The following is a 21,643-nucleotide window of genomic DNA, read 5'->3' as shown; positions in this document are numbered from 1 at the left end:
AGGACTTGAGCAAAGTGGAGCAGAACACTTATAACTTCCAGAAAAGCTTTTAACTGTGTTTTAATTTAGTCTTTAACCAACAGAGAAATATTAATATACACACTTCAAAAATGTGAAAAAAAAGAAAACTAAGTCAACACTACAAAGCATGGATGACACATATTCTCTATTTTTCATTTACCATTTCTTTGCAGGAGAGCACATGATTTATCTTGTGAACATACCAACATTTTTCTAAATTTAATTTGATCATTTTCCTGCAGGAATAGCCTAGTCTTCATCCACACCCACCTTTAATAATATTTATTACTGCTCTTCTGCTCCTCTGTTTCTGACTGAATAGTCTCTCTTTGTCCATCTGGTGAGTACCCTTTTCCCAAAATAGTTCATGACCATTCTTCCCTATATTTGCACGAGAGATGTACTATTATTATATTTGCATGGAAGAAGTTAGGTGATCCTCCAAAAATGTTTTTCAGTGATATCATTTGTCCAACTTGTAAATGGATTTACAGTTCTAAATATGACATCATAAGTGGCATGTGACAGGAGATCTAACCAAGAAATATTTTGCAGTCTCCTAAAAATCTAGCCATAATCGCTCTTTTTTATATCCTATTTGTTTGCCCAAAATAATTAACACTTGGTCATAGAGAATAATCTGCAGCTATCGTTCAGTATTCAATGTTTTTCCAATATTTAAAGCTGAACTGTTGCTGGATTTAGGAACGTGGCTTTTGAGATACAATTCCACAGCAGAAGCTGTTCTGGGAAGGAGCAGGAGCCAGCCCTGGAAGCATAACAAAGCATGCTTTGAATGCACAGGACATGCAAAGCCACAAATGCCAGCCAGCACCACGTGCTTAAAGCTACATTCCACAAACCAGAATTTCCTCGAGCACAATAATGCCTGCTGTGACAAGTAACTAAAGTCTTGAGAAAACAGCTGCTAAAATGCATTTTCCTCTCCAGCTGAAGGAATTCTCACTACACAGACACCTTCAACAAGGTGATGCTTTGCATTTTCCTTTGTTTTTACATGCAAAGCAACAGAAGCCAGCCCTGGCCCCCATGACACCCATGGAAAGAAACCCTGCTTTTGACTTCACTGGGATCATGATTTGGTCATAATTGATTAATCCTCATTCCATTCATGTGACACAAGGAGGCATACACAGAGATCACTTCACACATCAGTGCAGCATGGTGTTTATTCTGGAACATATCAGCTGTTCCAAAACAGAGGAGCCCAACGTGCAGTTTGAAACAGGATGCAACACTATCTCCATCTGAAACAATACAGGAAATGCTGAGTGGCATCACTTAAAATAGATTTTGGCCAGCATACAGGGGTTAAGAGACTTAATTTTCAAAAGGTGCGCTGGGACCTTAAATAACCATAAATAGTCAGGAGTTTGTATTGGTGCCTCGCTGGAAGAGTGGCAGCACACGCAGTGTGGTGGTTCCTCTTGCCACAGGAACACATTGCTTCCTTGCTGCATCATCTGCAGCTTTCTACGGGGCTCCCACGTCCAACAGAGAGCCACTGCAAAGTCCTGACCCCACAGAATGCAAAATCACAACAGTACTTGGAACAGTGGAACAAGGACTTCACTGCCTGGAAATCGTCTGTGAGATCTGGCAGCAACATTTCCCATCAGATAGCAACCATGAGATCTTTGATATCTTATGTAACTGCTATCCTTAAATAAATCGTATATCTAGTTCATCATTTTTCCCCCGATTTAATTAGAATCGTGCTTAGTTCTTCAGGTTGGTGAAGTTTTATCTTGCAATATGCTGCAGATGCTACTGCTTGGAGATTAATGTTTGCTTTTTAATTAAAGTTTTTACTTGGGAGGTTTGTGATATCTCTACACTACCATTTAAGACCAAGAAAATAACTGTGTATTATTCTTAAAATGGGCAGCCATAGCATAAGAAACAATCATATTCAGCATATCACCAAGATCTACTATGTGGTTTTAATTTATATGTGAGATTTTCTTAGCTTGTTTTTAATGAGCCTCCATCAGAAGCTCCATCAGAACTATGCATTTTCCATGATCTCTATATTTTTAAGTTTAGACTGTTGAGTAGTCAGCAAGATCTTCTGCACTAGTTCCCCACCAGCATCGTAAAGTTCAGCTGAGCACTGCCATGCTAAGCAGCTGATTGCCCCCACAGCAGAGCTCTGCAGGTGGACTGGGGACAGGGAAGAAACAGCTACAACTCAAGAATGCAGGAAAGGGAGACCTGAAATGGGGAGGGTGAGCCAGGCCACAAGAACAGCACTGTGGAAAGGTTCAAGGAGAGGAAACTGCTGCAGGAGGCTGGGGCAAAGATGGAGAAGGAATTACAGCAGAACTAAGGGAGGCAAGGATGCTGTGCCTACACATCTGAGGCAAAGGGGTGTCCTGGGAGGGCAGGAGGGGGTGCAGAGGGGGAACAGCCAATATATAATCTTCTGAAAGATTAGGAACCCTTGTTTGCTGGAAAGAATGATCTCAAATCCTAATTTAGTAACAGGAGGGAGAGTTATTACTGCTCTGAGCAGTGTTGGCCCAGACCCCCAGAAAAGCACCAAGCACCACACAGCACAGACATAAACTGAAAAGATAGTCCCTTGTCAAAGAGTTTCCAGGTTTTGTGTAGAGCAAGGCACAATGTGGGGATGAACAGAGGAGTGCTCCCAACAGGGAGCAGACTGCTCAGTCCAGCTTTGCAAAATCCTGCAGGCTTCTCTGCAGCTCAGCTAATTGACTTGTACCCTACTTCACTGTAGCACAGTGTGGCCTCAATGCTGACTGGTATGTCTGGAAAATTCTGATTTGCAACTTTTAAAAACAGTTACTTAACACTAAAAAGGCACCCTCAATTTGAGTTAGTACAAAGCAGGCCTATAGTTAAGCCCTTGCTTTCTCTAATGGCCCTTAAAATGAGCTTAAGGAGCATTCAGGAACTCTCCTTACATGCAAAGACAAGAGAAAGAAAGGAGACCAATTCCTGTCAGATTCTTAGTACAGCCATCTGGGAAGAGCCACATATCTGATGGAAGGAGCATTACTTAGACCAGTTCCACTGTCTTTAGCCTTGGGTGGGAACAAGACCCTGAAATGCTGTTCTCTTTCAGTGCCTTTAGCAGAACCTGAACCCGTGCTCACACATTTCACACAGACAGCAGGACAGGTGGGAGCAGGGGCCTCATGGCACATCTACCAGCAGGTTTCAGACCTGGGCTTGAGAGAGAGCACGGGAGCCTCAGGGCAATGCTCCAGTGCCGAGAGAATGTCACCCTTCTGGGAAGGGAGACTCTGGGAGTAAAACAGGAGACCTAGGTATCCTCTTTCGAGGTTGAATATTTGACTTCGTATCAGAGGCAACTGATTGGAATGCAACAGGCAAGCTGCATCATGTGTCCAACTCAGGAGAAACACCAAACCTTTGCTGAAAGGCATAACCACTTCCCCCTGCTAGATCCTGGGTTTTGCAGGCATCTGAGCTTCTGGTTTAAACACAGCAGCAATTGCTACCAGATGTGCATGTCAGGGCCCTGAATGCACTGACAGACCGTAATTGGCGCCCCTGCCCCAGGCGTGGGGGCCCTCGGTCCCTGCCCAGCTCTGTTGGGCTGCAGATCCAGCCTTGCTGTGCCTGTTCATCTGGGCAGTGACCCACATGCTGACCTGAATTTCTGCCTTGCCTTGGACTTGTCTCATGCCTGTGAATTTGTCTGCACTGCTGAGCTCCATCAGCTGCCAAGCATGGCCAGCGCTGCTCGGGGGCTGTGGGATGTGTCCCTACCCTGCTGGCCATGCTACCCTCCTGTCCCTCTCTGCTCCCTGACAGCAAAGAGGAAATGCTCTAAATTCCCCTTCCAAACTCAGATGGGTGCTACTAATTGGTATTTAACTTACAAGTTGATGCTTCCATACTGCAGGGGATTTGAATGTTTTAGACTGGATATGGACAAGAAAAATGAGACAAAACTGAAATTAAATATCCAACTGTATAAGAAAATTGAGTATGAACAGAATGTAGTGCTAGAAACTTCTGCAAGTACCTCCTTTGTATTTTGCAACTGTCTTAACAATAGGTAATCCATGGTAGCACTGATTCATACGTCCCCACTTGCAGAATTACTTGACATCTAAAAAGCATCTGAGTTGGAGTTGAGACAGCCTGACGATCATGATGAATTTGATATCTAAGCGTTTGGATACTCCACTTTCAAGCAGTTCCACAGAAGTACATGTAAAGTGCCTGAATATTCCTCCCACTTTTTTCTTTTTATTTTTTTTTTTCCTTCCAATTTGTACAGTATCTACATCTAGGAAACAACATAACCTGTGCACCAGATGTGCTGTGTAAAACTTCTGCCTGCCCCCCAGCCCTAGCATGTGTGCCCCACGGGGTCTAACCCACCTCCACCCCAAATGAGAAACATATGGAGCACCATGAATGGCAGAAACAAGACTTCACTTTGAACTACATTCCTCCTATCAAAGAGTCCTCTGTCTTGCCTTCTTCTTCTCCATTCCTCTGGGTAATCATGAGGAAAGAACCAAACATTCAGAAAAGCCTCCTGGGGACAAATTCATTGCTAGTGTAACTCTGCTGAAGTTAATGGTGTTGCACCTTGGATTGAAATGGCACCACAATATTAAAAACCAGAGACAGCATACTACCCTGTAATTACTGTCTAAGAGAAAAAAAAATAATAAAAATGATTCATTCTTATAGACCCCAAAGGGCACAGCTGGCTTAGTCAGTTTAAAAGGTGAAAATAAAAGAAGGCAGCTAGAATGTAGTGATTTTAAACTTATATATATATGTATATAAATATGGACAGTCAGATTTTAAGAACAATATGCTAGAAATATAATTTGATGTGACTGTAAGTTTTAAAAGACAGACAGCAGAAGTAGCTCTTAGGAAAATTAAAGGCCTTCTTTCATACTGGCATAAATTAGGAATAAATTCCTTCTAAACAAACATTATACTGTTTTAAATTTAATGCAAAGGATTTGGGCCCTGCAGCACCAAAATTGTCATTCTGTAACACAATCAAGCACCAGAAGTTGCATTTTCCCCTTTTTAAAAAAAAGACAATGTTATTTTTTTAGCCAGTTAACATTTAAAGGTCATTGTTATGGGAAGGAAACATTTATTGTATTAAGTTTAGTGCATTCATTAGAAACGTGCAGTCTGCTCCTTTATGGACTTTACACCATATGGAGGTGTGTGAGAGACACTCTAAAGCTCAGTGACACTGTACAGTGTAACAGCAAAGGCAAAGCAGAGATCTGACAGAAGAGCTGCACAGGCTTCAGAGGCATTTGTCAGCAGCAGCTGTTGTATCTCCATCTTTCTTGTTATTTAAGTGAGGTTCATCTAGGCAATAATCCTTTCCAGCCAAAGGAATAAAATCCCACTATGAGAACTCATCTTCTGAGCACAGGAGGTCCTAGAGAAAGAACACAAGCCCCAATATTTCTGCAGATTGGCTAAACAGTATCTCTGCTTACCTATCTCCCAGTGCAATGAATGATCGAGCAAACACTTGGTGCTCATTATTGCTCAGATGTCCCCTGGTGGTCTTACAGCCTCTCGTGCCCACAGAAACAGCTTTCCTTTATGTGTAATCAATAACAAGTCTGCCACGCATGCCCTCTGTACCTGCTGGAGCCAGAGCACAAAGTCTTACTCTCCCTAGCTGTGCCAGACATCACCATTTCCTAGAATAAATTACCTGGGGAAATCAGGTTTCCTTGTACAAACAAACCAGGCTTTCAGTTACACAGTAACTGAGACATTCAAAAAACGTGGGGAGAGGAAAATTGGCTGACAGGAAACCACTGAGAAGTTTCAGCAAGCTAAGAAAAAAATCAGAGTTTTGAAGACAAATTTTCACCAAAGTTTTTTCCAATATGTTACCATGATATTAAAAATCCCCAGCAGGATCCATAACCATCTATGGATGCTTTTTTGCTGCTTATTTGTTTATAGACAAATATTCCCTCAATCAAACAGGCTGCGATTACAAGTTATGTTAGTTTCCTAGTTGATTTCTCAAAGTAGATATTAACACTAGAGAAAAAGAATTCCTCCTGTTTAAAGATATAGAAATGCCCCCCCAATAAAAGTCGTTTTCCTTTTTCCTTGCTACTGAGATAGACACATGCTGACTTTTCATTAAAAATGTCACAGCTGTCAAGCTCTACTGAGACAGAGCAATGAACACAGTCTTAAAGATAACAGAAAATAGCAAAATATGTAAGATTTTAAACAAATAAAATTTGAACAATGTTTTCCTTTTGCTCCTTGGTATAGGCTGGTTATCCTGTACAGCAGATTTACCTCTTTACCCAAGAAATGTCTGTAATAAGAAGGGCTAGAAATTCATTTTAAAATGGAAGTTGAGTATAATGAAAATACATGAAAATACATTCCCCAGAACCTGGTGATTTAGGCAAAATATCACATACAAAGGCCTGTGACAGAACAGCAAGAGTTATCAAGGCTAAATAGCTATAAAAACCCCTGTCATTTTCCATTGTTTCAAGGCAAACAAGACTTCCCTAGTTTTAGCACATACTCCTTTGTTCAGCCAGGAAGATCCATTCTACAAAAGCTTAATTAATTTCCAATAGGCTACAAGGAAGAAGTCTTACTTTAAGTTTTAGAAGATAAGACTTCATCTAACAGCACGTTATTTAACATAATGAAATCCACAGGAAAAAAGCAAACCCTTTAGGCTTTATCACACTGCAGTAGACTTCAGAGATGCTGATTATGAGATCGTGTTCACACAGAAACAACACATTAATTACACAGAGAGCCTTGAAGAGAGCAGGAAGATTGCAAGAGTAGATTATCAATTTCTCTGTCTTGACAACACTTGGAGCTTGACCTTTAAAGCACTCAGGCACCTAGTCTGTAGGTATGTGCTATGTGAGGCGTTTCGTGGGAGTTGAAAGTTCTACTCGGTGACAATACTCATTTCTGAGTGCCTTTATTCCTTTAAAAATCATCTGTCACTTCAGGTTTTTCATATGCAGTTTGTATTTTAGAATAACATCTATGAAAAATCCTGGGATATTGCCTGGATCATGATCACCTTCCTGATATAACCCAAAGTAGGCATAAAGACATGTAGAAAAAAGAAAGCAAAAGTATCATGTATAAATATATATTATATAGAATTGTGTGCCACTCTTGTTTAGCCATTCCCTACAATTCCTTGTTTTTCTATGCAAAATATGTTGATGAGAGCACCTTTCCAAAACTGTAATTTTGGAAATATACTGCTTATAGGATTACAAGGGGCCCGTGCCTTCAACCGAACTTATATTTATGCCTAAATTATGTAAATACTTACCTGTATGGATGACTTGAGTCTATAATTAAAGGTTTAATATTAAAGTTTGATCTTTTAATGAAAAATGTCACCCATGAAACAGCAGACTAGAGCCACAAAAATAAAGACGTGTGTACCTTTTATTAAGAATCATCTCCTTAACTTTATGCATGAAATCCTCTGTAGACACACCTTAAACTGCAATAATGAAACATGTCTGGAGAAGAAATAAAATCCTACTTCTGCCCATTTCAAAGAGGCAATCAGTAGGAGAGGAATTGTAAGGGAAAACTTAAGCAAAAAGATATTATTTTTCAGCCTCAATGCCATTTTTTTGGGGCTTAGAACTTGCTACCCAGGCTAAGGTGCTTGCATTATGCTGTTTGGATTGAGGTCATCATTTTCTATTCTGCAAGTGACAATACACACTTGCTGTAGATCACACAGGACAGCAGACTGCAATTATTGCTGTTTATATCAAACAAAGGACACTTTTTCATTCTAGTATTTTTGGAGAGTTGGATGCTGCTATTGCTGTTGCTGGGGTATTTTGTTTCAAGTGATCTACCTGATTATCAGTCTCTATGCTTTGCTTGTGTCTGCGAGCAATAGAATCTCTAGCAGAGCTTGTAAAAAACCATTGCTTTTTGAATGGGTCCTATAAAAAAACCACATTTCTTATAAACAGCACAGGAGACCGTTTAAAAATCATTGACTTAGGTGTTGGGGAAATTAGTCAGCACTGCAAAGACATCGGTGCTGTGGGAACAAGGCAAACTGGGGACCAGGGACATCGACACCATTTCTGCTGAGCAGAAGGTCTGGATGCCACCAGTCCTAACCTCACCCACACTAAAGGTGACAAGCCTGAAGTTCTGAGGCTCACACAGAACTTCATCTTCATCTTCATCATTAAGGGTGACAAGGCTGACCGCTGTCTACAGCACTGGGCGGCAGCGTAAATGTGTTGCTGGAGCAGGCACCAGCACAGAATTATTTTGGTTTACACGGAGTTATTTGCCTGCCAAAATGTTTCACATCATCGTACCTTCCTCAGGTAGCAGTCACCACACCCCGAAGCTTTTTTTATACTAGAAATAAACTTAAATGGCATTATAGAGAGCTACAGACGCCATGCTGACTTCGCCTTTTTCATTTGCACCTTTAACCTTGGGTTAAAACCCGAACATTTCGGGTGTCGCCTCTTTCAAAACCATGTGTCAGCGAAGGAAAGCGCCACACAAGCCTCAATACCACTCCTGCCGACGCGCTTTGTATCCAGCCCTGGCCGGAGGGAATCGCTGGTTCCATCTGTGCCCGTCCCGGTGTCCCGCCCCGGTGTGTCCCGTGTCCCGTGTCGTGTCCCGTGTGTCCCGTGTGTCCCGCCCCGGTGTGTCCCGTGTCCCTCCCCGGTGTGTCCCGTGTCCCTCCCCGGTGTGTCCCGCCCCGGTGTGTCCCGTGTCCCGTGTCCCGCCCCGGTGTGTCCCGTGTCCCGTGTCCCGCCCCGGAAGAGGCGTTTCGCGGCGGCGGCGGCTCCGGCGGCTGAGGCGCGGTGAGGGGCGGCGGGTGGATGCGGGGGAGGGAGTGAGGCCGTGAGGGGAGGAGGGAGCGGGAGCGACCCCCGCGTCCGCCCTCAGCTTTATCCGGCCCGCTGTGAGGGGACGGGGCTCCGGCGGAGCCCTCCTGGGGAACCAGCCCCTTCCGTCGCTCTCTGCTTGGCCTTGGGTGCAGCGGGTGCCGGCTGTCCCGGTACGGGCCCCGCGGGGTGAACGTGCTATTAACGGGATAAACTGAGGGCAGCAGCTCCAGCTGCTCAGGAGAAGCTGTAGCGGCGGGTCCCCAGGGCAGTGCTACCCCCGCCGCCCTCACCCCGACCGCCATAGGCTTGGGGAGAGAAGTTCCTTGGAGATAGCCCGTAATAAAAAACTAATGAGGTTAGCTCCTGGCAGAGGAAAGGAGGATGAGTTATTCCGGCAGGAATAACTCCTACACCCGCCTCGGGGAGGGCTGCCCGGCGCTCCGGAGGCAGCAGACACGGATGTCTGAGGCTGCTGAAGGGGAGCTGGGGCACAGGAGCACTGCAGCGATTCCCCGGGAACACCCCACTTTCCTGGGGCCCAGGCTGCTCATGGAGGAGCCCCAGACCGGGCTTGGTCTTTGAGGGTGTATATTTTGTATCTTTTAGCTCTTGGGGTCCTGCCAGCAAGTCTTTGGGAGACAGCAGAAGAGCTTGTTCTGGAAGTCCAGAGCCAGATACTGTAAATGCTCTAAATTTTGTGTGACTTGTTAAAACAATGGGTTTAGAGCCTTTCTGATTTGCTGTTAAGACTAGAATTTGCTGATGTACAGTACCGGATAACACCACCATCTGAATGGCAAACAAAAACAAGGAAACTAAGGCCTTAAACACAAATCCCATCAGACAGGTATATTATGAGGTAATTTAGCATCCTCTTAGGTGCTAACCTTTCCCTGAATCAAGTTATTAGCACATAAATTACTGTGAATAAATCTGATTATTTTGCCTGTCTTGCTGATTATGTGTATCTGTAGGCTTTGCATGATATTCTACCTTAGTAAACGTTTGAAGTTGACTGTAGGATATTTTTTTCCTGTCAAAAGTCAGTATCAGGAGTAGATGGGGAGCATGTTCTGAAGTACTTTTTCCTGTGAGGCATCTATGGTGTCTTCCCAAAGCCCAACAGCTGTGTTAAACTGAGCGTAGCTTTCTCTTGTCCTTCATTTTCACTGCAAGGATTTTGGTCGCTTTTACGATGAGAGTCTTATACATTGCTAAAGCCATTTTCATTGTGTTCATGTTCAAAGGTTTCAGAATGGCTTCCTTGGCTGACATGCCCCCAGATTATGAAATGATGTTTGCTCATCGATTCACATTGGATGATGAAGAATACCAAGAATATCTAAAACGCCCTGCAGATCCCCCTCCTATAGTTGAAGAGTGGAGGAACAGGTCTGGTGGCAACCAGAGAAACAGAGATCGGTACTGGTTTTTCCTTTTAATCGTGGTAATTTCACATAAATACAGTTAAATGATAATTGGTTTCAGAAGAAGCATAGGAGTCTGTTCTGTTCATTGAAGTATTTCCTTGTTACTTTGTAGGTAACAATGTTTAAGAGAAATACCATCTTCTCTGAAAAGTAATGAGGTTTTACATTTCCTCTATATTGACTGGGAAATGATGATTGCATTGTGTATAAAAGTACTAAATTATTTGCTTTTTAGTAAAGAAGGAGCTGGAACCACTGAACCCATTGCTCTAGGGTTTGTTATTGCTCAGCCAGAAACATTTTTCCAGAGGGAAAAAGATGAGATTTCTGCAAAACTAAGCAGCCTATCTTATGTTGGCTGATAACTGGCAGGAAGATATGCAAAGGAAGCAGCTACTAGTGTGATTATCTGTTACTAGCTGTCCATAAAACATTTCATTTGTAAGCTAAATATTTGCTGTACTTTTTAAGATTAGCCTATATTTCTTTTATTCAGTAGAAGTGACTGTAAAATCAATCATCCAATCTGTCTGGCAAGTACAGTGTTACCTGCCACAGCAAAATAGTTTGAATTATTTCTTCAAGATGTAATTGCAGCTTTTTACTGAATTTTGGACAGATTTTTGAGTGACTGAAAAACAACAATTACAGAATATAGTACATTTAGTAATACTAACATCAGCCTTTTATATAAAGCAGTTAAACTCAGTCCAGCCAACAATTAGGAAAACTCCTTAGCTAAATATCTAAATAAGATTTGTGCCTTATCTGAAGAAAAGGGGGACAGCATTGTAATGTTTTCTCACCTTAGAAGCTTGTCATTAAGTTAAACACAGAACCACAGATTAAAAACAGGTGATTGTTTAATATGTTTTTAAAAACTTTGTGGCTCTTTGAACTGATGAACTCTTATACCTACACTATAGTCCCAAAGTGAGCTTTTTGCAAATTTGTCTGCACCACACCATTTGCAAACAGAATGACTATGAGGCAGCTCAGACATTGAGAGGAACTGAGCTAGGGCTGAAAAGACAAAGTTTAGACTGAACAATGGCTAAATACACTAATAAAGTACAGTGTCTTGAATGTGGGGATCTGCAGGAGACTGTGGTAGCAGTGTTTTAGCAGTAGTATGTATTTTAGGGAATATTCAAATTCCAGGACTCAGTGCTGTTAGGTAGCTGTAACTGTATTGAAGCCTGCTTTGCCAAAGCTTTCAGCCAGGAAGCTTCTGGATGGAAACTGGCTTTGATGCACTACAGATGTGCCTTGGGGTTGATTTTTAGATTTATGGTCTGTTTGAGTCTCTGTTAAAACTTCCAGCAGTTCACCTAATGCCTGGGAGTGCTTTGTGTTAGAAAACAGACTGTCCAAATGTTGTGTTGAGTGATCTCAGATGACTGTAGGTATGTTTTCATGAGTTTGTCATATAAACATATAAATATTTGAATATATTAACAGTTCCATGACAGTTTTCATGAAAACTGCCAAACATAAGAGTTCATTATAATTCATTTTTTTAGACTTGATATAATTTCTGTCAGACTTTGATATATCTTCTCTTTGCAGATTTCAAGATGGCAGATATTTTAGAGGGGACAGATACAACTGGCAAGGTGACTACAGAGCTAATCAGAGACCAGATAGAGGCTGGGGTAACAACTACCAGCAGCACAGACAAGGACAATCCTACTCATCCCACTATGGACAATATGGCTACAACTCCTACAACCCGGGGCCTCGTTACCATCCCTACTGACATCCTTGTGGGGTCAAAGTCCAGTGATGCTATGTAACAAAATCAGTTAGCTTTTAGTTTTCTTATTTTTTCCACCATTTTATGGATAACTGAAGAATCAGTGTTACAGTCCAGTGCTGTTTTTCTGTAGTGTGAAAAAGGGAACTCCTTTTATGAATAATAAAAGTGTATTATATGGAGTTTGTTTAGAGTCTGTAGATTCTAGATTAAGTTTTTATCTCCTTCTTTTGTTTGAATATGTATTGTGCACGTTTTTTCTTCCATCACTGAGATTTCTCTGTGTTACATTTTAGAAACCAGAATAGGTGAGGGGAGGATAGGATTGCTGTGGTTTGTACACAGCCTGTAGCAGTGGCACATTGCCTTAAGGTAGTTCTTTTGGAAAATAACATTCTGTGTCTTTCTGTGGAGACCGTTTCTTAGTTTGGCTTTTGACAGTGAGAAGCTCATTTTGGTTTGAATTTCAGATGCCTTAAAACTGAGAAGAGAGATCCTATTACTGGAATATTTTATGGGGTCGGCATAGTGTCTGTTGACTCAATGGCTTCAGTGCATTTGCAGCATTCCTCTTGAAGCATGGTCTAAAAGTTGGATTAAAAAAAAGGTAGTTAAATATGTATCTTCTTGTAGCAGTTCAGTGATATATAAGTTTTACCTGAGAAGTAATATCAAACTTAGATTAATACGTAACATCTTGAAATAAATTTGGTGTGTGCGTAATAAATTTTGGAATTCCCATTTCAGTAAAGCTGTAAAATTTTGATGCTGTTGTAGTTTGTATGAAATACTTTGTGCATGTTATAGAAAAAAAGAACTATGATCAGTACTGGTCTGTACTTTTTTCAGTATGGGAAAATAGCATAAACAGTGCAGAGTGTTACTCAGTCCTTAGAATTTAAATTTATGGGTTTTTTTAAGAATTCACACAATAAAAGTATAGTTCACATGTAAGGATGTTTCTGAGTATTTCTGAAACCTACTTTTGAGACATTCAGGATTGCAACATGGTCTCCTCAGCCAATAGCTGAACAAGGAGCTGGACTGACAGAGAAGTGCTAATACTGGACAGCTGTGGGCTTCAGTTAGAAGAATGGCCTACTCAGCTGCAAGCAGAAGGATGAGACACATTGTGATTAATTAGAAGTCTGGAGTGTTAATCCACTCTCGGCATTCTGCTCTAATAGGGTCAGAGTTCCCTGTTTCCCCATTTACGTGACCAGCTAATTTGTATCAAGGGAGCAGTGTGTGTCTTTGTACTTGACATTTTCTTCAGCTGCTGTGCAGAAGCAGGGCCCCATCCCTGCTGACTGCTGTAAAAGTCATGGCATTATGTGAAAAGGAGCACAAATTAGTGCATCTTGATTTAAAGATAAAGTACAGAACTCAAAAGCAGAGTCCCCTAGCTCATCAGATGCTTTTAGGAGCTAAAGGGTGTGTTTACACAGAAACAGCCACTGTATATAGCTTTTACATAGGCTGTGATACACAAGTGTCTTCACCTACCTGCTAAGTATTTCTTTTCTGCTTTTCATACAATACTGTTCGCTCTGATACAGGTTTCAGTGTCCTACTCCCTGAAGTATTGGTCTCAAATTCTGTTAGAAACCTTTTCACAAGAGGTTTGTTTTTCTCCTAAAGAGTTGTATTGGATGAAATGCACTGCTTTGAACCCTCATTAATACAGTGGAGCCTTTACAAAGGGAGTTCATGCAAAGTCCTTATGTCTGCTCTGTGGAGAGGCTGCAAGTCGGTACCTTTGGTGGAATTCTGTTTCATTCAGAATCATGTGCAAAGTGCCAAATACCCCAGGCTCCCCCTCCAAGAAGGGAGTGCAAAGAGCCTCTTCCTGCAAAGAGCCTGACGCTGCCAGCTATGCGGAAGTCAGGCTGTGCCAGGATGTTCTTCTTCCACACCATCTGGAGTAGGATCTCAGGTTGAAATGAAACCCAGCAGAAAGAACAGATCTGTTTCATCTGTTGCCTTTCCTCAAGCTCAATAACTTTTATTATTTTGATTATCTTTCAGCTAGTGAATAAAGAGTCCTTAGAAGGGTTTGGGTGGGAAGGGACCTCAAAAATCATTTAGTTCCAACCCCAGTCATATCTTCCATTAGATAAGTTGCTCCAAGTCCTATCCAACCTGGCCTTGAACACTTCCAGGGATGGGGCATCCACAGTTTCTCTGGGCAGTGTGTGCCAGTATCTCACCACACTTACAGGAAATAATTTCTTCCCAATATCATCTAAAGCTGCCTTCTTTCGGTTTGAAGCCATTCCCCTTTGTCGTGTCACTACATGTCTTTGTTAAAGCTCCTCTCCAGCTCCCCTGCAGGTACACTAAGGTCTCTCAGGAAGAGAAAATCACCTCTTCTAAGGATGGTGCTCTAAGGTCTCCCCAAATTCTTTTCCAGCTCTTGCCCTGTCTTCATGACAGCATCATGAATCCCACTTTGCTGGCTGTGCAGCAAAGCATGCCAAAAAAATGCCAGGTGCTGTAGTGTTCTAGAAAATGGCAAATCCAATCTTCAGCATTGTGGGTGAACTGTATAAGCAGATAAATCAGGATAGTCTAGGTGGAAGTTACGAATTAGAAATTCCATGGTCTTGGCTCTCTTATTTTGAGTTTCTTGGGTGAGATCAGGAGAGAGGCCAGTGCAACTTCCCACTTTGTGTTTTTATATTCATGATTCCTTACCAGCAGAGGACATCTCAATTCAACTTTAAAGGTTAGTATTTACAAAACTTTTCCTTGAAACAATTATGGCAAAAGTCTAATTTGGGGAGGTAGGGGGAGAGGAATAGATTGCTAAATATATGCATCAGACATAAAGATAAATAAAATTCAAAATATATTACTTAATTTTTCCACTTAGATTAATTGCATTTATGATAAAGTCCAGTTTACTGTCCCTGTCAAGCTAAATAAAACAAGTTGAGTATTGCTTGCAATTACAGTTTGTGCATTACAGTATGTTACAGGTGATAAAACTGACACTGGGTAACTTTAATATTTGCAACTTCAAACAAGACAGAAACTGTTTGCTTTAACTATGCTGGAGATTGCAGAGTAAACATTAAAATTCAGTGTCTGGAATCTGACATTTGCTAGACATCATTATTATCATGAATAAAACAAAGGTAAGTGTTATGTATTTTAAAATGACTGCCATGTTACCAAGAGTGTGAATGCAAAGTTCGGAATAGGGCTTTGCAGTAGTTCTAAATCCACTCCTGAACACACACAGTGATTTTGCATGGATTGTTAATTGACACTGAAGAATAATCATGCTAAATTACAGGTACTTTGGCAATTAACTAAGAAAAATCAATAGCTTTTATACAATTTCTTAACTAGCATTTCAAAAAACGCTAAAGGCTTTCAAATTACAGCTAAGCCCCTAGGAACTTGAATGCAAAAGAATGTGCACAGTAAAAAAATTAAAAATCTCACTGTGATTTGTGAGATCCAGTTTTCAAGTTTTCAATGCTATTCAACTTCTATTTTATTCTGTCTGTGCAGCTGGGAACAGAAATGTGCAGATGTGCTTTGAAAGGTTAGTTAGAGGCTGAACTACTTTCAAAAAGCTCTCTAGTAGACATTTCAGACCGGGTAGACAAATGTCATTTGCAATATAAATATAATCAACATTCAACTCCTGGAACAAGGAAGATATTTAATCTACAGTTTAAATATATTTTAAAATATTGCAGCAGTTTTACATTTGACTATATTTAGACTCATACTATTAATTTGCTAATAAATATTCTACTAAACCAAGGAACATGTCCACATTTGCTTCATACTGAGATGTTGGAAGGGAAAAGCTTTTTGTATCAAATTAAAAAGGTTTTATCTGCCACTACCCTTATTTCTTAGGTAAAACAAAGATCTCTGAATTACACAACACTGGGGAATTTTTCTGGCTGTTCCAACTGTGCTGTCACACCTTCTCTAACCCCCAAACAAGAGGAGTAGGAACATCAAGCAAGCAGGAAGGCAAAACAGGACTGCTCCCTACTGCAGATGCTGACCACCTTGGGAGCAATTTGGCAAAACTGCATCTCCTTTGCCTTTCATTTGCCAACCAGGAAAAATTGCTCTCATCTGTCCCCTTGTCCCTGAATGTTAGAAGAGAACCTCACAACCCTTCTTGAATCATGCACAGCGCTGATGCTTTAATGCCCAGAAGCTCAGGAAGATTATAGGGCAGATCAGGTTTCCCTGAAAGCACCTAGGAAAAATGCAGCCTGATTCAAGGCACACAAAGGTAAATCTAGAGATCAAAACTGAGTCCAGGGGCTCCAGCACTGCCAGGAGAGCCAATGGCAACCGTGCTGTGGTGATGCACAATGATCTTGCCTCTCAAGAGTTTTATTTTTCGATTAGGCCCCGCAGGCTGGAATGTATTTTTGTGTTTACCATGGCCTATATTTTTCTTCAGAAAGCCTGGACTGCACTTAGTGGTTGTCAGTCCTCATTTGCTTGTGTGAAACAGCAATGCTGAAGTATTATTTCAGTACAGCTCACCCTGACTAAATACCCTGCCCTGTTAAAAAGCACATTTATTACAAGAGATGGTGAAAGTTGCTAATACTTACATTTTAATCCAAGTCTAATAAACACATAACAGGAGAAATCATATCACCATCCTCAATGCATAACTTCTGTGTTATTTGTGACTAGAATGAAAAAAAATGAATGTTGTCTTTATCCTAAGACAGAGATGCCTTTTCTTTAATCAAATCACACTTTAGCAGCTGGCTTTCCCCCCTCAAGTATGGTCTCCTTTTTATTTTGGGATATTGTATATTGTATAATTCAAACTTTGCTTCATTAATAAAAGGTATCTCAATAACAAGGATCAAAACTGCTTCTGCTCACTGTTTGAAGAAAAATCCTTATCTATTCAAGAAATGAGTTAGTCATGAAAATAACTTAGTTGTTTGTTATAGAACTACAAAAATAATTAAAGTTCAATCTCACCCATGAAAAAAACAATCTTCGAGGATTCAATCAGAATCTTCAAACAGAAGCATGTTACATGTTAAAAGAATTATTAAGACACTAAGCTTTTTCTTGCTTTTGTTCTGTGTGAGGAAAGGCAATATGGTACTTATATATCCACATAAATTAAATGCTTAAGATTATAATCAGTACTGCTGAGGTAAAAGTTAAAAGCCCAACTATATTGTAAGACATTTCACACAGCTTTTGGCCATGTTTAACATGATCAGAAAGTGGATGCTTTTTGTCCAAAGACATGCCTGATGTTTGTTTCTGAAGAAATCCTTGAAATGATCATTTTTCTACTGAAAATGTGCTCAGGAAAAATAAAATTACAGTAATAATTGCCAAAAGCAACCAGCCCCAAATGATTACATATCTTTTTACGTAACAAGAAAATTATTTTTTCCACAGCAAAGGCCTGGTTTTCAGTCACCATGTCATCTTGATTTATGAAGGCCACTGAGACCTAAACCAAAGTACATTTAAGAATACTGCTTCAGTGGTTTTAATGGTATGAGCATTTAAATACAGCATACAAAACCTCTGGAGTTTAGATCAGTTCAGTGCAAGAGCTCTGTGGGGACACACATTCTCCTCAGATGAAGCTCATATTACTCATTTACAAGCCACACACTTGAAACTCAAGCTCTGAAGTGAGCTGAGGGAGAATCAAGCCTGGGGTACACATATGCTCCTCTAAACCCCAGCTAAACTCCTGTAAGAATGGAAAGGAGCTTTACCTTAAATTGCCAACATGAGCAAATCCTATTTCTCCAGGCTTGCAGCTCAGAGGATACTTCCATCAGGAGTAATTTATTCTTTTATATTCTAAGAGAAAATGGGAGTGGAGAGGTGTTGTTACAGGGCTGGTAATGAAGGGAAGCAGCATGGCTGAGTTAAATGATTCTTTCATGGCTGTTTTCCCATGTATCCTGCAAAGGAGAGTAAATGCTGAGATTTGACTGCTGGTCATCAAGTGACTTTATGGCCACATCACAGCCTGGAGGGTGGGAAGTAAAAAACAAAAACCAAAAACCAACTAAATAAAAAAAACCCCAACAACAAAGCAAATTCCTTCCTCCACAGACCCCAGGGACCTTCCCATCATAGAACAAGCTGGCAGGATGCAGAATCTGGTAGCAGTTAAGCAGCTGGCTCATTACACTGGCATGGCTTAAGTCCTTAAGTAAGGAGGACAGATCCAAGGGACAATAAACAAATCACAGTTTATTATATATCCTGCAGTCTGGGTAAATCCAATTGAAGAAGCTCTTTAGACCCCACCCAGAAGGATTTTAGTTTTTAGAGACAAAATGGATTTAGTGCTACATAATAAAAGCTAAACCTAATCTTACTTCTCTCCATACCTGCATTAGACATATTCTTACTACTGACCTAAATTTTTTTAATCTGATACTGCTTTTACAGCCTTCCTATCCCTGCCACTTCCTGGCAGCAGGCTGCTTATTTCAGATATAGCTGTTTTCCTAGTTTCTCATATTTTGAGCACTTCTGAAGACAAGAACTCTTAAAGCTACTTTAAAATTCTAAAAAGAAAATTTTGCCACAGTTCCAGTCATTCTTCCAGAACTAAAAAGAAAGTGAAAAGGATGTTTTCAAAAATAGAACCAGACATGCATGTTACATGCTCAGCTACAAACCACATTTAATGCTTTTACGTGTCAGCTTCCATCTGTAAAACTGTGGTTCTCTGCCTTGTTTTCCTCTTCTGTGCTCTGCATTTTGGCTACAAAACCTACCAGGCAGCAGCTACTTCATATAAAGCATAGGTATGGTGTAAAAATCTCAGCTGGGGTCTGTATGTTGCAACACAATGTATTAGAAACATTCTGGTGAACAAATTAATTTGTTTACTGATTTTAAAATATTTTTTTAACTATACCCAAAGATACTATGAAGGCAGTGACTTGTTTTAAAGTGTCTTTACGTCACTCCATAGTTATACAGCATATATGTATATACACACACACACACATATATATATGGGATTCTACAGCCTAGGAAGCTCTCAAAGCCAGACCTGCAGTAAACACTAAGTAATCCTAATCCTATGAGTATAGTAGAAAAGGCCTTAAAAATTTAAATAGCATAAAGACACCCTCATTGTAGCTAAGAGGTGTAGTCCAACTTAACAGTTAACATTGAATTATATAGAGGTGAATTAAAAACAAGGGGACAATCTACTCAAACTATATTTCACATAAATAAAATTTGTGACAGTTACTGTATTGAATGTGCTATTAATGTATACTTAATTGATTTTATAAACATTCTCATACACACCATACAGTCACAGCAAAAATGAGCAAAATTCTAAGTATTCAAAATACTTAGAAGTATTACAGCGCTTGCTTTTTTTAAAAAAACCCAACTGGATGAAAAAATGTTAATGCAAACAACTAAAATTACATAGTTAAACATCTGAGTTTCAAAAACATAAAATGTAAAGTTGTTCTTTGCACCTATAGGAAAAGAAATGAAAATACAGTGGTGATGGGAGGAATGGATGAGTGACAGTGACAGATCAGCCATTGCAAAAAAAGTCTCTTATCAGAAATAAAGCTTAATTCTAGAAGAGTCTACTGAAAGGTCAGTGTCCTTAGTAGCTGAGAAGATGAAACTATATAACTGAAGGTAAAAATAAAGATCTATTTAAAAGTAATTTGTAATTGATGAGAACTGGAAGACAAAGACGGCATCACAGACCGTTGGCAAAAGAATTCCTCCATATGGCATCTATTTCTCATTAATGGTCTGGGGGAGGATCCTAGACATCCCAGCAGGTCCTGTCATGACTTTGGATTCAAAGCTGTCCACACTCAGCTGCTCTCTGGCTGAACATAATGCACACAGCAGTGCCAGGAACATGGGCTGATGAACAACTTCTGTCTCTTCCCATCACACCTCCCATACTACGTTTGAAAAGGTGGAACCTGTCCCTAACCATGCCACCCAAGACATGGCTCAGAAAACCTTCTCAGATTCTTCATATTTTCTGCTACTAGTATAGAAACTTTCAGGATTCCCTCTGAGAGCCGTTCTTTGAACACCTGGAACTTATTGCCAATTCCTTCTCTCAACAATAGCTTAAGCCTGAGAGCCCTTCACCCACTACACTGTTTATCATCAGCCATGGATTGGTTATTTTGGGACAGCTTCATTGTGGAACAGTGTGTGGCAGTGACTTTGTAGTATTTTTGTCTGCATCATTTGGGATAAAAGCAGCTTATTCAGAGATCCCAGCTGAGTTCAGGATCCTTACAGCACCTACCAACATCTCTATGGAGCACCCCTACCATTGCTTTTAAGAGACAAGAGGAGCTTAATATGACAATCTCAGTAAATTAAACAAGAGTGCCTCAGTTTCAAAAGCTGAGAGAAGGTTATTAAACAAAGAAAATTACTGTAGGTAATAAAAACCACTGACACCTCACTGGGAGTTGCCTGGGTTAATACAGACAGGGTGGAGAACACTACAGACTTAAAAACAAGAAAAGGGTCCAAAGAGCAGAATTTATTTGAATTCCTATGGATTAAGCTGCTAAATAAACCACATTTTTTTTCTATGAGCATAACAGATATAAATATACAGGAGCAGTCAGTCCACTGCAACATGCTGAGAGCCTAAACAAATGTTATACCGCATGAAGGATCTTATGTGTGAAACATCTGCATCACAGCTGGGTGGGGCAGTGCCACACCGGGACCATGGCACTGCCAGCCTGCAGGCAGAGCTGGGCACACTCTGGGAACAGGGCTGATGCTCTGCCAGCAGCTGACAAACTGCACATTCCCATGCAGGAACAGCAGGGCCTCCTGTTTTAACTGGCAAAACACTGCAGCAGAATCACTGGTCTGTAGTTATGATTTTATTTAATTAATTAAATTGTTTACCCTGTGTCCACATCTTACCCAATTCCAAGACAAATTAACACATCACTTCAGATTAGGATAAGCAATACATCCTGAATACTGATACAGGCCAGATTGTGATTATGCTAAACTCAGTTTATAAATTTCTTCATTGACTCTTTTTCAGGAAACTTCACTGTAGACAGCAGGAAATAAAGGAAGAAACCAAAGATCGTATACTGAAGAAACAACTAACATGGGTATTTTAATTCACATTTGTAACTTTCTAAGAGTTTTCAAATTTATATGGCTTTAAATAATAATGATTTTGACAACGAACATTATTTCCTCTGTGAAAGGTACTAACAAGAAATTGAAAAGATCAAGGAAAATGAGGTTCCATTTCTCACATTTGTGATGAGCCTACTCTGACTGTGCAGTGGAAGAGGTATTTATCATGCATAGCCTGTCCTCCTCCTTGGATGCTGTCTTCCAGTTTGGACTGGAAGCACTGTGTGTTAAGAGGATCATTAATCAGGGTCATGTATATCATCTCTCCCTCACAAATGATCACTGTCAACACTGCAACAGCCACAGCGACACTGTATAATCAGGGCCCAATGTACACACTGTGG

The 21,643-nt window shown here is 40.5% G+C and overlaps 1 protein-coding gene across 2 annotated transcripts; it reads left to right on the top strand.

Annotated features, from left to right (window-relative positions):
* Positions 1-8,824: 8,824 nt before the first annotated feature.
* RAMAC (RNA guanine-7 methyltransferase activating subunit) lies at positions 8,825-13,079 on the top strand. Of its 2 annotated transcripts, XM_058847248.1 has the most exons (3): positions 8,825-8,912; positions 10,187-10,361; positions 11,939-13,079. In XM_058847248.1, the coding sequence occupies exons 2-3, from the start codon at positions 10,195-10,197 to the stop codon at positions 12,126-12,128; spliced, it is 357 nt and encodes a 118-aa protein (XP_058703231.1). In that variant the 5' UTR covers positions 8,825-8,912; positions 10,187-10,194; the 3' UTR covers positions 12,129-13,079. The 2 variants fall into 2 exon arrangements, with proteins under 2 accessions (XP_058703231.1, XP_058703230.1); XM_058847247.1 differs by lacking the exon at positions 8,825-8,912 and having other exon boundaries at positions 10,177-10,361.
* Positions 13,080-21,643: the final 8,564 nt, after the last annotated feature.

Source organism: Poecile atricapillus, chromosome 11 (assembly GCF_030490865.1).
Source record: "Poecile atricapillus isolate bPoeAtr1 chromosome 11, bPoeAtr1.hap1, whole genome shotgun sequence".
NCBI lineage: Eukaryota > Metazoa > Chordata > Aves > Passeriformes > Paridae > Poecile > Poecile atricapillus.
Note: the sequence above shows the minus strand (reverse complement) of the source record. Positions and strands in the feature narration are given on the sequence as shown.